General features: G+C 44.7%; 1 protein-coding gene across 2 annotated transcripts in view; it reads right to left on the reverse strand.

Annotated features, from left to right (window-relative positions):
- LOC137321677 (peroxidasin homolog) overlaps nucleotides 1-14515 on the reverse strand; it is a 245329-nt gene that overhangs the window by 59879 nt on the left and 170935 nt on the right. For both annotated transcript variants that reach the window (XM_067984201.1, XM_067984200.1), the window contains 4 exons: nucleotides 10406-10678; nucleotides 10074-10190; nucleotides 9027-9185; nucleotides 8378-8490 (listed from right to left, as the gene is read on the reverse strand). In XM_067984201.1, the coding sequence (XP_067840302.1) occupies nucleotides 8378-8490; nucleotides 9027-9185; nucleotides 10074-10190; nucleotides 10406-10678 (662 nt within the window). The remainder of the gene's footprint in view (nucleotides 1-8377; nucleotides 8491-9026; nucleotides 9186-10073; nucleotides 10191-10405; nucleotides 10679-14515) is intronic.

Consider the following 14515-nt stretch of genomic DNA (forward strand, 5'->3'; position numbering starts at 1 on the left):
ATGCCAGTGTTGTAGCTGTACTGGAACAGTTTGGCTAGAGGCGCGGCTAGTTCTGGAGCACAAGTCTTCAGCATTACAGCCGGGATGTTGTCAGGCCCATAGCCTTTGTTGTATCCGGTGCACTCAGCCGTTTCTTGATATCATAGGGAGTGAATCGAATTGGCTTCTGTGATGGTGGGGATATCGGGAAGAGGCCGAGATGGATCATCCACTCGGCACTTCTGGCTGAAGATGGTGCAAATGCTTCAGCCTTATCTTTTGCACTCACGTGCTGGACTCTGCCATCATTGAGGATGGGGATGTTCTCGGAGCCTCCTCCTTCTATTAGTTGTTTAACTGTCCACCACCATTCGTGACTGGATGTGGCAAGGTTGCAGAGCCTTAATCTGATCCATTGGTTGTGGAATTGCTTAGCTCTGTCTACAGCATGTTGATCCGCTGTTTAGCATGCATGTAGTCCTGAGTTGTAGTTTCACCAGGTTGGCACCTCATTTTTAGGTACACCTGGTGCTGCTCCTGGCATGCTTTTCTACACTCCTCATTGAACCAGGGTTGATCCCCTGGCTTGTTGGTAATGGTACAGTGAGGGATATGCTGGACCATGAGGTTACAGATTGTGCTGGAATACAATTCTGCTGCTGCTGATGGCCCACAGCGCCTCATGGATGCCCAGTTTTGAGCTGCTAGATCTGTTCTGAATCTATCCCATTTAGCAAGGTGGTAGTGTCACACAACACATTGGATGGTGTCCTCAGTGTGAAGATGGGACTTCGTATCCACAAGGACTGTGCGGTGGTCACTCCTACCAATACTCTCATGGACAGATGCATCTGCGACAGGTAGATTGGTGAGGACAAGGTCAAGCAGGTTTTTCCCTCGTGTTGGTTCGCTCACCACTTGCCAGCTCGATCAGTAATGGTGCTACCGAGCCACCCTTGGTGATGGACATTGAAGTCCCCCACCCAGAGTACATTCTGTGCCCTTGCTACCCTCAGTGCTTCCTCCAAGTGGTGCTCAACATGGAGGAGGACTGATTCATCAGCTGAGGGAGGGCGGTAGGTGGTAATCAGCAGGAGGTTTCCTTGCCCATGTTTGACCTGATGCCGTGAGATTTCATGAGGTCTGGATTCAATGTTGAGGACTCCCAGGGCCACTCCCACCTGACTGTATATCACAGTACCGCCACTTCTGTCCTGCTGGTGGGACAGGAAATACCCAGGGATGGTGATCGAAGGGCGTGGGGCTGAGACGGGATGGGGCCTGGGGCCAGAGGAGAGGGAGAAGGAAAGGTGGGGGGAGGAGATGACTAGATAGGAGAAACGGTGGGGTGGGGGAGGAGAACGGGTCGAAAAGAACTCAAGTTCTCGTTCCGGTGAAGAAATTCCATACAAGAAAGAGACGCATCACGGGATTTGCAATGTTCAACCTGCTTCTAAGAAACTACAATACCCAGATTGTACTGTGGAAATAGAAAGGGAACTTAGAAACAACTGGGAGGCGAGAGCCACAGAAAATCTATCAAAATATACAGTTTAAACCATTAAATAAGAATTCGAAGCTAATAGTGGGGTTTTTGGGATAAGATTTGTTTTGTGTTGCTGAAAGGCAGATGTTTGCAGTGGAGAGATCTTTATGAGGTGCTTTGATACTGACCTCAGCCACCGCAGCCAGAGTCAGTCAACCATAGGTAATGACTTGAGCAGATGCTGGTTACTGGAGGCCTGAAGTGGGAAAACTTTCCTGCGCAGTATTATCATGAGAGTTTCAGAAAGAACTATAAATCCACTGTGGGAACGTAAGAAGTAGAAAAATATATCTGTTCTAATCATGTAAATCACAGAGATAGGAGGAAGATTTTGAAGAGGGAGGAGGAGTAAAGAACAAACAAATAAATATATTTTTTTTTAGGCAAAAATTGGAAATCACCATGAAAGGTAGAGCCAAAGCTCTTATAATGTAAATAACTAGGATAAAGAGATTTTGTGGAAGGAGAACAATTGTATCTTAAGCAAGTTGGCAAAAGAAGAAATTTGAGGGGCGAAAGAGACACAGTGTGGTATCTTTGAAAGTTTCGATTGGCCAAGTGCATGAGAATGGCCTTTTCCAGTACTGTGTATTCCTATGTAGGAACAGGAGTAGGCCATTCAGCCCTTCGAACCTGTTTCATCATTCAATTAGATCATGGCTGATCGGTACCTCAACTCCATTTACCTGCCTTTGCTCCATATCCCTTAATATCCTTACCTAACAAAAATCTATCTATCTCAGTTCTGAAATTTTCAATTGACCTAGCCTCAACAGCTTTTTGAGGGAGAGAGTTCCAGATTTCCACTACCTTTGTGTGAACTGCTTCCTGACATCACCCCTGAATGGCCTCGCTCTAATTATAAGGTGATGCCCCCCTGTTCTGGACTCCCCCATCAGAAGAAATAGCTTCTCTCTATCAACCCTATCAAATTAGTTAATCATCTTAAACACCTCAATTAGATCACCCCTTAATTTTCTATACTCAAGGGAATACAAGCCTAGTCTATGCAATCTGTCCTCATAATTTAACCCTTTTAGCCCTGCTTTCATTCTGGTGAATCTGTACTGCGCCCCACCCAAGGCCAGTATATACCTCCTGAGGTGCAGTGCTCGGAACTGAACGCAGTACTCCAGATGCAGTCTAACCAGAGCTTTATAAAACTGTAGCATAACTTCCACCCATTTTTTATTCCAGCCCCCTTTAGATAATGGCTAACATTCCATTAGCTTTTATTATTTTTTGTACCTGTTCACTAGCTTTTAGTGGTTTCTGTACATGGATCCCTAAATCGCCTAGCTTCTTATCATTTCGGAAATACTCTGACCTATCTTTCTTAGGTCCAAAGTGGATGACCTCACACTTCCCCACATTAAATTCCATCTGCCACAGTTCTGCCCATCACTTAATCTATTAATGTCCTGTTGCAACTTTCTATACACTACTTACTGCGCCACCTAAATTGGTCTCGTCAGCAATCTTGAATATAAGGCTCTCTATTCTTTCATCAGTCACTGATAAATATAGTGAAAAGCTGAGGCCTCAGTACAGATCCCTGGGGGACAGCACTAGTCACATCCTGCCAATTGGAGTACATACCCATTATCCCTACTCTTTGGGCTCGATGTTACCAGGCCTGCGGGTTTCCGGCGGGTTGGGTTTCGGGAGCGTGGTCAACACGCTCGGTGAAATTAGTGGGTTGCCCGCGCGATCGTAGCAGGCAACACACTAATAGGAATCAATTACCTGCTCCTCCGGGGTCCGCGCTGCTGGTCTGCGTGTCGGGCGGGCTGCGCATGCGCAGTACGATCTGTCAGCTGGAGGCTCTCTAGTTAAAGGGGCAGTCCTCCACTGACAGATGCTGCAACCAATGGAACAAATTACAGCATGGAGCAGCCCAGGGGGAAGGCTGCTCCCAGTTTAATGATGCCTCACCCCAGGTATCATCAGATGGGGTGAGGAGGAGGGCGAAGACAGAGATCTTCCACCCGGCGGGCGGGAGGAAGCGGCCAGCCTCTGCCACCAAGAAGGCCTGGCTCGAGGTGGCAGAGGGGGTCACCTGCGCAACCAACATATCGCCCACCTGCATACAGTGCAGGAGGCGCTGCAATGACCTCAATAGGTCAGCCACAGTGAGAACACGAAGTCTTTCCCCTACACTCAATCTGCCACAACACTGCCCCAACCCCACATCTCCTTCGGCACCGCCAACACCACTCTGTCACATCACCCCTCATACCCACTCAAACCCCATCCTCATCTTACCTCCACCTACTCACCTCGCCAGTACTCATCCTGCCACTAACACGCGACCCAATCCTCATACAATCTCATGGCTCTATCCCATACTCACCCTCTCGTGCATCTCCCTCACGGCCAGCCTCACTCAACCTGCCACCACCTGTGCTGCAGCCACAGGGCATGCATCACATATGTGCAGTAGGCAGCGTAAGGCAAATGTTTCGTGAGCATGAAGGGGGTGCACAAGGATGTCGGAGGATTTGCCATGGGTGTTACCTATATTGAATTTCAGAGCAACAAACAGCACACATTATATTGGCACCACCACTGCCATGTCTCCGCGAATCCTGTCTGTTGTGTCCAATAATGCCCGCTCCTGGGTATCACTATGAGGACCCACCACTGATGCCACCCATCGTGTTACTGCAGAGTAGGTGCAGGTGTATTTGCAGGGCTCTTCCGCGCAGACGACTGAGAGACATCGGCGGTGTAGCCGGCTGCACCCTGGAAGGATGCGGAGGAGAAGTTGTGGAGGGCAGTGGTGACTTTGACAGCGACAGGTAAGCAGTTGGTGCTGGGGCCAGCCAGGAGCAGCTCGGCATGAAAGAGCCTGCAGATCTCCACGACTACATGTCGAGCAAATCTGCACCTCCGTGTGCACTGCTGCTCGGAGAGGTCCGGGGAGCTGCGCCTCGGTCTCTGGACCCTGTGGCGAGGGTAGTGCCCTCTGCGACGCGTCTCTCTCTGCGGTAGCCCTCCCTCCTGCTGTGCAGTTGGGCGTGCAGCAACACCGTGTTGGGGGGCTCCACGTCTCTGCGGCGGACGGCGTGGACTGCGAGGCTGCTGGGGCTGGTCATGCTGTTCGTCCTCCGAGGGTGTCCACGCACCACCCATCTGGCAGGTGTTGGTCTGAGGGGTTGTGCAGGGTAGGTGGGTGGTTCCTCGGACTGGGGCTGTGGTTTCGTGTCGGTCTGTCCTCTGGCTTGGCGGGGGGTGGTGGGGGCCAGGGGTTGCCCTATGTGATGCGGTGGCCTCCTGCGTGGGTGAGGGCTCTCCCCCGTGGAGTGCACCTTGGCACCTGCCACAGGCTGCTGGCTGCAACACGCCTGGTTGGAGAGAGACTGTTTCCCCCAGTGTGTGAAACACTCTGCGATGCAGGTAAAATCCCACACTTCCTCTTTTGACAGCTGATTCAGCTCATTAACTGACCTCAACAAGCAAGGTAAGTACTCTCAAGTGGAACCCCGCTGGCTTTAATTGCCTGCGGAATTCCCACCAGTGGGGGCCACGCACGCAGCCCCGCACGTCATCGGGGAACCCGGAAGTGGTCGGGATCGCGGCGCGATCCGGTCACGTGACCGCATATCGGGATTTTCGGGGCCCCCCCGCTGGAAACCCGACCCTAAAATCGAGCCCTTTGTTTCCTATTCCATAACCAATTACGTACCCATGTTGCCTCCAATTCTATGCGCTTTCATATTTGCTAACAGTCACTTGTGTGGAACCTTATTGAAAGTCCATATAAGTAACATAAATAGACACTCCCTTATCTACCATGTTAGTAACCTCCTAAAAAAATTCAACTAGGTTAGCTAGACATGACACACCCTTTACAAATCTATGGTGGCTCTCTCTGATCACTTCATATTTGTCCAAGTGCTCAGTCACACTGTTCCTTATAACATTCTAGTAACTTCCCCACAACAGACGTTAGACTAATATGTCTATAATTTCCTGATTGCTCTCTCCCACCTTTCTTAAATAATGGAGTGACATTGGCAATTTTCCAATCCAAGGGGACAATTCCTGAATGAAGAGTTTTTGAAGATCATGACGAGAGCATCTGCAATTTCCTCATCTACTTCTTTTAATACCCTGGGGTGGAAGCCATCAGGTCCTGGAGATTTGTCAATCTTCAGTCTTGTTATTTCCTCCACTTTCATTATTTCACTTACATTAAATCTAGTAAGTTCCTCCCCTTGATTTAATTTTAGTTTTCCTCGTATCTCTGGTACTTTATCCTTATCCTCTACTGTGAAGAAGTCTATTTCCTTATTTTCAATTAAAATATCACCTGCATCAGTCTTTAAGGGGCCCACATTACCCTCAGCCACCCACTTTCTCTTAATATACTTGTAAAAACTTTTAGTGTTATCCTTGATATTCCTTACAAGTTCTTTCTCGTATTCTCTTTTTGCAAGTCTTACTACTTTCTTTGTATCTCTCCCAGTCCGCAGGATCTCCACAATTCTTTGTATTTGTGCAAGGCCTTTCTTTTAGTTTTATACTATCTCTCACCTCTTTGGTTGATCTGTCACTGATAAAATTAGGTGAAAGGTTTTTACCTTCCAAATGTGAAAGTAAAAAAAAACCATCAAGACAGGTGACTCCATCTATTGATGTCTACTGCATATCAAAGTCGCTGAGTGAATCCGAACAGTCCATTGGAATTGTGCCTATAGGAAAGCTCTGGGGTAATGTTACATTACAACCTAAGCTGTAACATTACGTGGCTCCCTCACTAGTAATAAAATGTGGAAAAAATGTATTGTATCAGCAGTAAGAGATTGAAAAAAAATGGGGGCTAGCAGAAAAAGATGAAAGATATCACAGGCAGTAAATCTTTATAAAAATCAAGATTTGCCGATCCATTGGAGCTCAATAATTTTTATAAAAAACATGGCTGCCTCAAAGTTTTGAAATCATAACCTTTAGTTTGACTATAGATGGAGCCTCGATAGATTCCTTTCAAAACTGGGGCCTCTACACTGTTAAAAATCTGCAGCTAAAGTCAGGACATTTTGAAACCGAAGAGTGGTCCACCTCCGACCATCACACATTTCCAAAACCCCCCCTCCCCACTTTTTCACCACCCCTCTCCCTCCCCCCTTTCCCCCAGCAAGTCACTTTGCGGACCCCTCCCCCACTGAGGTAATTTCTGTGCATACGAAGAACTACAAATTTGAGAATTCATTGGACAGGATTTTGCTGTGAAAATAACGGTGAGGCTAACAGCACTCACTGTTATTTATGGGCAAATCTGACAGTAACATCCAGTGAGCACATATGTGCAGTTAAACGTGAAAGTTGCTGTCCGAGATGCATCGCTCCTCTGTAAGCTGCACGAAAACAGCATCTCGCCGTCTGGCTCCCCATTCAAATTTATCCGTACTGATGTCTTAATTACTGCCAAACAACCTCTCTGGCCTACTCCTGCTCCTAGTTCTTATGGTCTTATGTCCAACAATAATTAAAAGCTGAAGGAATGAGACTCCACACTTGTAAATGTTAATTTTCAGTGCCAGAGAGGTTGTTTGACAGTAATTAAGACTTAGTACGCTGTTAAAAGTTAAAAGTACACTGGAATGGGCAAGCCCTAACTTTTTGTGGCAAGTTTAGTCCATATCATTATAATTTAATAAGGTATTTTTATCTTAGAAGACAAAAGGGGGCAAATCTGTATTCTCACAATCTCATGTCTAATTAAGCCCCTAATACAATTGGATGAGGATCCAGTACAGTGTAATAAAGCTATGGAGCTAAAGTAGTGCTTAAGTGGACAGACTATATACTTTGAACACTGAATATACAACTGAGGACATGAGCAAAGGAGGATTAAAAATGCTTGTGAATATGATTCAATAGAAATGAATGTCCCTGGCGGGGGGGCGGTTAGTAACTGTGCCTGTCACAATATTTGGGTGCTCCCAACAGATGCAGCTGTCACTGTACTTTAAGACTTTAGTAGTCTCCAGATATTACGAAGCTACCTGATATAAGATTAATTAAAAGTGACAATTTGGCAACATTTCGACAGCCAGGTTAAAAAAAAATTCTAAAAGAATGAAGATATGTGTAGTATTGTATATGAAAAAAGAGAAAATATTGTGCACATTAGATAATATTTATCAGAATTTTAAATTTAAATAATTTTCCAAGAACTTAACAATCCAAGCTATTACAAACATAAAATCCCATGGTATTTTGATTTATCTAGAAACCAGACTAAAGTTGAAACGAACAACTAATTCCGAGTTATGCCAGGCTATAATTATCTCCACATTAATCAACTTGCTCCATTCACCACCCACTCACTACTGGCTCAACCCCCAGAAAATTATTTTATTCCCCACTGTTGGGCAACAATTGTGAAAAAGTGTCAATCGACACTGGTTGCAGATGACTTTTGATATCTTATCTATGTACATCAAACAGTGACAGTCACTACCTTCTCAAATCTGATGCTTCCATTGCTTCTAAGCTCTTATCTTCACTTGTGTGTGCATGTGAGTGATGGACAATAAAAAAGTGGATAATTTAATTTTATTCCAGGTTTGAACAAACAAGGCAAAATGAAAGATCAATTTTAAACTTAATTACAATTCTACAATGTATACATCCCAGAATCGACAACTGTATGTCCACCTGACAATCAGTATTTAGAGTAAACAAGCTGCTTCACCATGATTTTAGTTTTATTTCTACGAGCAAGGCTTTCTCTCTAACTCGTGAAATGAAGTCAATTTTAATTTTTTTTTATAAAAGAGTTTTTATTTTAAAAAGGTACTTGGCTTATCGCACAAAACTGGTTTCAAAAAGGTTCTCACCTACCTTACTCCATGTTACAGTTGGTTCAGGTGCCCCTCGAGAACTGCAGGGAATCTGCACATCTGTCCCAGCTGTTACGGTCAGATCAGCTGGGGTGTTGGTAAAGACCAGCATTGCTAGAAGCCCCAATAAGGAAAGAAAAAGAAGTTCTGTTTGATCCAAACATGAAGTTGGAAGTTTTGTTTTGATAGTTTCTTCCTAAGTCACCTAGCACCCCCGCCCAGCAAGGTGAAACAGACAAAACTTTCCAAACCTATTTTGCCGATTTCCCCCCCCCACTATTGGCCTGGGGTTTATCTGTTTTTTCATCCCTCCCAGATTACATGACTTTCAGCGAGGTGGGAATGTCTATATATTGAGATGCACAAGGCATTGCAGTTGTGTAGGACAGGCTGGATGGGCCAGTGGTCTTTTCCTGTCCATCCTTTTCCTGTCCGTCATTGTTCGTATGTTCTATCTAATTATATGGAGGACTAGGATTTCAGGTTTCAATTCAAGAATCCATTTTATCTATATGTTTATGGTACTACCTCTAATTGTTAGTGTAACATTAATCATAATTTCAAAAAAAAACTAGTTCGACAAAAGGTTTCTTTAAACTTAATATATGCAAATATTATGCTTATTTTGTAGCACTGGACCCCAAAAGTACCTCGGTGTTGTACAGTTAGCTGGACTGCGACTCGTCGAGCACCAACAATGTTATCAGCCTGACATTCATACTGGCCTTCGTCATGAGGGGCAACTCTGGAAATCCTCAGTGTCCCTGTGGATAGGATAATATGCCGCCTGTCCCCAGGAAGTGGACTGCCTATAAACAAAAGCAGATTTCCATTACACTCCAATGACTAATCAGATTTCTGTGACCAGCACAGCAATACTATGTGCATGAAATTTAAGAGAAAACAAAGCACTGTAAGTATACATTGTTCTGTTAAAACATTGCTCCCCCATTTCATGCTCCAAGAGATACACTTCAACAATATCACTGACACTTGAGTTGTATGAATTTCGTGCGAAAACCTAAGCAATTTAACCAAGGCCAATCATTCCCATACCCACAGAGTGTAAACTAATGAAACAAGTGGTTTCATAACATAAATGGTGTGGGGAGAGAAAGAGAAGGATAACCGATACCTCCTTTGGGACCACTATCCGTGTCTGGAAAAGAGGCACACATGGTAATTATTCCTTCCTTACCTCTATCTAGTGAATGAAGTGAAATTGAGCTCTGCATAAAAATGTCTAATTACCACTGACACTGTCTCTGTGAAGCTAACATGGCAAACTGAAAAAAAAAACAGCAAAGGAAAAATAATTTTAATGTACGAAACATGAAAAAAAAATGAAGAAAATTGGCCAAACAGTAAACACACACCAAAAGATAACGATTACTTCTCAAAACACCAGTCATATTAAATGCCCATTAGCTTATAGAAACAGAAAAAGAAATCCTGAAGTTAGCAAAATAAAATCTAGGATTTTATGGTTGTCTATGCTAAACAAAGCTCAGTAGCACTGGGCACAGGCTTTATCCTACAAAAGCAAACAAAAGCAGGAGAAAATTAGAATTGCCCACCATCAAGCAACAAACATCAAAGACAGTGGTTCATTTGTTTTGTTTTTGTTGGAGTACGGAGTAGTTTAGCCTGAAGTTCAAGCTTAACTTTAGACTGCAAGTAACCTCTGTATCTCATACCTCCTTTAGTCCATGCTATAGTTGGTGCAGGATTACCCTCTGCCTCACAGTGGAAATCTACAGCGTGTCCCTCTACAACTGCTTGATCTTGTGGCAAGACTGTAAATTGAGGTGGAGCTACAGATAAAAGGGAAATAAAATCACCTCTTAACTTCAACACAGTTCACAAGCAAAACAGGAGTTAAATAACATAATTTAAATTTCAGAAAGGAATTTAAAGCATAGTCATTAAAATTTTATAATGAGCCAGTGGCCAAATAGATCTGAACATACTCAAAACCCTACAAATATCTGCCCTACATGAATGTTAGTATGGAGCTTCTATTACATACCTTTAATTATTATGAATGCATTTGCTTGAATGGAGTCCTGATTATTGTTTGCATGACAGGTATATTGCCCTCCATCTGCTTGCTCTACATTCTGTATATAGAGTCCTCCTGAGGAAGTTATGGTGTAGCGAGGATCACGGGGTACGGGAGACCCATCACTTCTCATCCAGGTGATCCGCGGCTGAGGGTTTCCAGTTGCACTACATTCCAAAGTGACACTCTCGCCGACCAAGACCTCAGTGTTTTGTGGCTGAATTACAAAAGCAGGCCGAGCTATAAGAAAAAAAATCAAATTCATATGGGACTGACATCAAACTAAGCAATTTTTAGCCACAATATAATCAACACATACATTCTGAAAGCTTAACTTTCACTATTCCTTTCTTTGCGGGTGGGGAAGAAGGATAATTTTCCCAGGAGTATAGACATCAGACTTGCATTACTGTAAATGATGAGTAGTTAAATATTCACATACCTTGAGTATCAGATGTCCATCCAATTGCTAGCTGTTCAGGCAGTTCAATATTACCCCATTATTCTGAACATTAACCAGACTTCCAAACTCATTTTGCATAACAATGCAGCTTTACCTACACCCAAGTGTGTAATTGTGAGTCGATAACTAATTATGGAATCCACACGTCACACTATGATGTACTCTGAATCCTTGAGCTTCCAAAACAGTGTTTCAACAACAACTTGAATATATGTAGCGCCTTTAATGTAGTAAAACAAGGTGCTTCACAGGAGCGTTATCAAACAAAATTTGACACTGAGCCATATAAGGAGATATTAGGACAGGGAGGGAATTCCAGAGCTTAGGCCCTAGGCTGGTGAAGGCACGGCCACCAATGGCGGAGCGAAGAAAATTGAGGGTGTGCAAGAGGCCAGAAATGGAGGTGCGCAGAAATCTCAAAGGGTTGTAGGGCTGGAGGAGGCGACAGAGATAGGGAGGGGTGAGGCCATGGAGGGATTTGAAAACAAGGTTGAGAATTTCAAAAATAGAGGTATTGCCAGACCGTGAGCCAATGTAGGTTAGCGAGTACAGAGGTATTTGGTTCGAGTTAGGATACAGGCAGCAGAGTTTTGGATGAGCTCAAGTTTACGGAGGGTGCAAGATGGAAGACCAGCCAGGAGAGCATTGGAATAGTTTCATCATACATAGAAGCATCCAAGAAATATGTGGGCTATTTAAAAAAAAATCAACAGCCCCAAAATTGTACGATGCTGCTCCCAGTGCAGTGACTCGCTGGAAGGGAGTGTAGATTGTAGAATCAGATGCCTAGGCAAGGATACCCGATCCTTAGTGCACACAATTTTACGATCATTAATGGCCAAAAAATTGGGAGCACCATGAACTGGATGTGCTGCGCTTGGCACCAAGAGCAGAGCCTCACTGTCTCAGGGTTAACAAGTCGATTATCCTCAATTTTCTCTCAAGTGCTGTTCTGACTCTTTCCTCAGAAATTCCTACAAGTTCAGTATCCCATCGAAAGGAAATGCTTATCCATCACCTATGTGTTGGTTTATGTTCCGCTGTACAAACACAGACAATTATCTCATACAGTGATACTCATCTGTTGAGTATCAGTTGACTCCTGCCAGAGACCATGCAGGAAAATTTTAATAACTAAGAAATCCTACGCTGGTTAAAACATTTTAGATAAAGGACAATGTTTGTCAAATATCATGTGAAACATAGCTCAGGAGATTTGATTATACCTAAAACAGAAATAGATCTGGAAGCAGGCACTTCATTTATTAATGTCAAGGATCTATGCCCTGCTCAGCACATTCTTGCCAGTTACAGAAGCAAGAATTAGCGGTCCAGAATGCAGGGCCTAGATTTTCCAATCGGTATTATTTTAATGCCATGTATCATATCATATAGAAATCCAAAAAAAGTTCAAAATTCATTACTGAAGGAAGCAGTTACTGGGTGAAACAGTGAATCATATTTCCTTCAGATTCTTTCAAGGTATGATTGATTCCAGTTAAGTGCAGACGTTGTCCAAGCACAATTAAACATACAATCCTGTGGGGGGGGGGGGGAAGCACCAGAACCGTGTCCATATGGGGTAGCCACACGTGACTCCAAGCAGCTAGACAGCAATGTAATTCACAAGCTTTTACAAATCACTGCTGTCTTAATGTTGCACTTTAAGCTGACTGTTTTCTGCACTGAATTGGCCTCATTTGTTTGTATATAGAGATTGAACAAATGAGAGAAAAAGTGTTCCATTTCTCATTCTTCCTCATTCTTTGAATATAGTTCAACCTCTGCTTACTTCCTGGCAATCATTTTGATTTCTGATCTAAGTCTTTTGGAGTTTCTCATTTGTATCAATTTCACTACAGAACATACACTAAAAAGGTAATTCTTTGAGACACTTCAACAGGATAGGGCACTTTTTTTTTTATTCGTTCATGGGATGCAGGCGTCGCTGGCGAGGCCAGCATTTATTGCCCATCCCTAATTGCCCTTGGGAAAGTGGTGGTGAGCCGCCTTCTTGAACCGCTGCGGTCCGTGTGGTGACGGTTCACCCACAGTGCTGTTAGGAAGGGAGTTCCAGGATTTTGACCCAGCGACAATGAAGGAACAGCGATATATTTCCAAGTCGGGATGGTGTGTAACTTGGAGGGGAACGTGCAGGTGGTGTTGTTCCCATGTGCCTGCTGCTCTTGTCCTTCTACGTGGTAGAGGTCGTGGGTTTGGGAGGTGCTGTCGAAGAAGCCTTGGCGAGTTGCTGCAGTGCATCCTGTGGATGGTACACACTGCAGCCACAGTACGCCGGTGGTGAAGGGAGTGAATGTTTAGGGTGGTGGATGGGGTGCCAATCAAGCGGGCTGATTTGTCCTGGATGGTGTCAAGCTTCTTGAGTGTTGTTGGAGTTGCACTCATCCAGGCAAGTGGAGAGAATTCCATCACACTCCTGACATGTGCCTTGTCGATGGTGGAAAGGCTTTGAGGAGTCAGGAGGTGAGTCACTTGCCGCAGAATAGCCAGCCTCTGACCTGCTCTTGTAGCCACAGTATTTATATGGCTGGTCCAGTTAAGTTTCTGGTCAATGGTGACCCCCAGGATGTTGATGGTGGGGGATTCGGTAATGGTAATCCTGTTGAATATCAAGGGGAGGTGATCAGACTCTCTCTTGTTGGAGATGGTCATTGCCTGGCACTTGTCTGGCGTGAATGTTACTTGCCACTTATCAGCCCAAGCCTGGATGTTGTCCAGGTCTTGCTGCATGCGGGCACCGACTGCTTCATTATCTGAGGGGTTGTGAATGGAACTGAACACTGTGCAATCATCAGCGAACATCTCCATTTCTGACCTTATGATGGAGGGAAGGTCATTGATGAAGCAGCTGAAGATGGTTGGTCCTAGGACACTGCCCTGAGGAACTCCTGCAGCAATGTCCTGGGGCTGAGATGATTGGCTCCAACAACCACCTCCAGCTTCCTTTGTGCTGGGTATGATTCCAGCCATTGGAGAGTTTTCCCCCTGATTCCCATTGACTTCAATTTTACTAGGGCTCCTTGGTGCCACACTCGGTCAAATGCTGTCTTGATGTCAAGGGCAGTCATTCTCACCTCACCTCTGGAATTCAGCTCTTTTGTCCATGTTTGGACCAAGGCTGTAATGAAGTCTGGAGCCAAGTGGTCCTGGCGGAACCCAAACTGAGCATCGGTGAGCAGGTTATTGGTGAGTAAGTGCCGCTTGATAGCACTGTCAACGACACCTTTCATCACTTTGCTGATGATTGAGAGTGGATTGAAGGGGCGGTAATTGGCCTGATTGGATTTGTCCTGCTTTTTGTGGACAGGACATACCTGGGCAATTTTCCATATTGTTGGGTAGATGCCAGTGTTGTAGCTGTACTGGAACAGCTTGGCTAGAGGCGCAGCTAGTTCTGGAGCACAAGTCTTCAGCACTACAGCCGGGATGTTGTCGGGACCCATAGCCTTTGCTGTATCCAGTGCACTGAGCCGTTTCTTGATATCACGTGGAGTGAATCGAATTGGCTGAAGACTGGCTTCTGTGATGGTGGGGATATCGGGAGGAGGCCGAGATGGATCATCCACTCGGCACTTCTGGCTGAAGATGGTTGT

Source organism: Heptranchias perlo, chromosome 5, assembly GCF_035084215.1.
Source record: "Heptranchias perlo isolate sHepPer1 chromosome 5, sHepPer1.hap1, whole genome shotgun sequence".
In the NCBI taxonomy this organism is placed as follows: Eukaryota; Metazoa; Chordata; class Chondrichthyes; order Hexanchiformes; family Hexanchidae; genus Heptranchias; species Heptranchias perlo.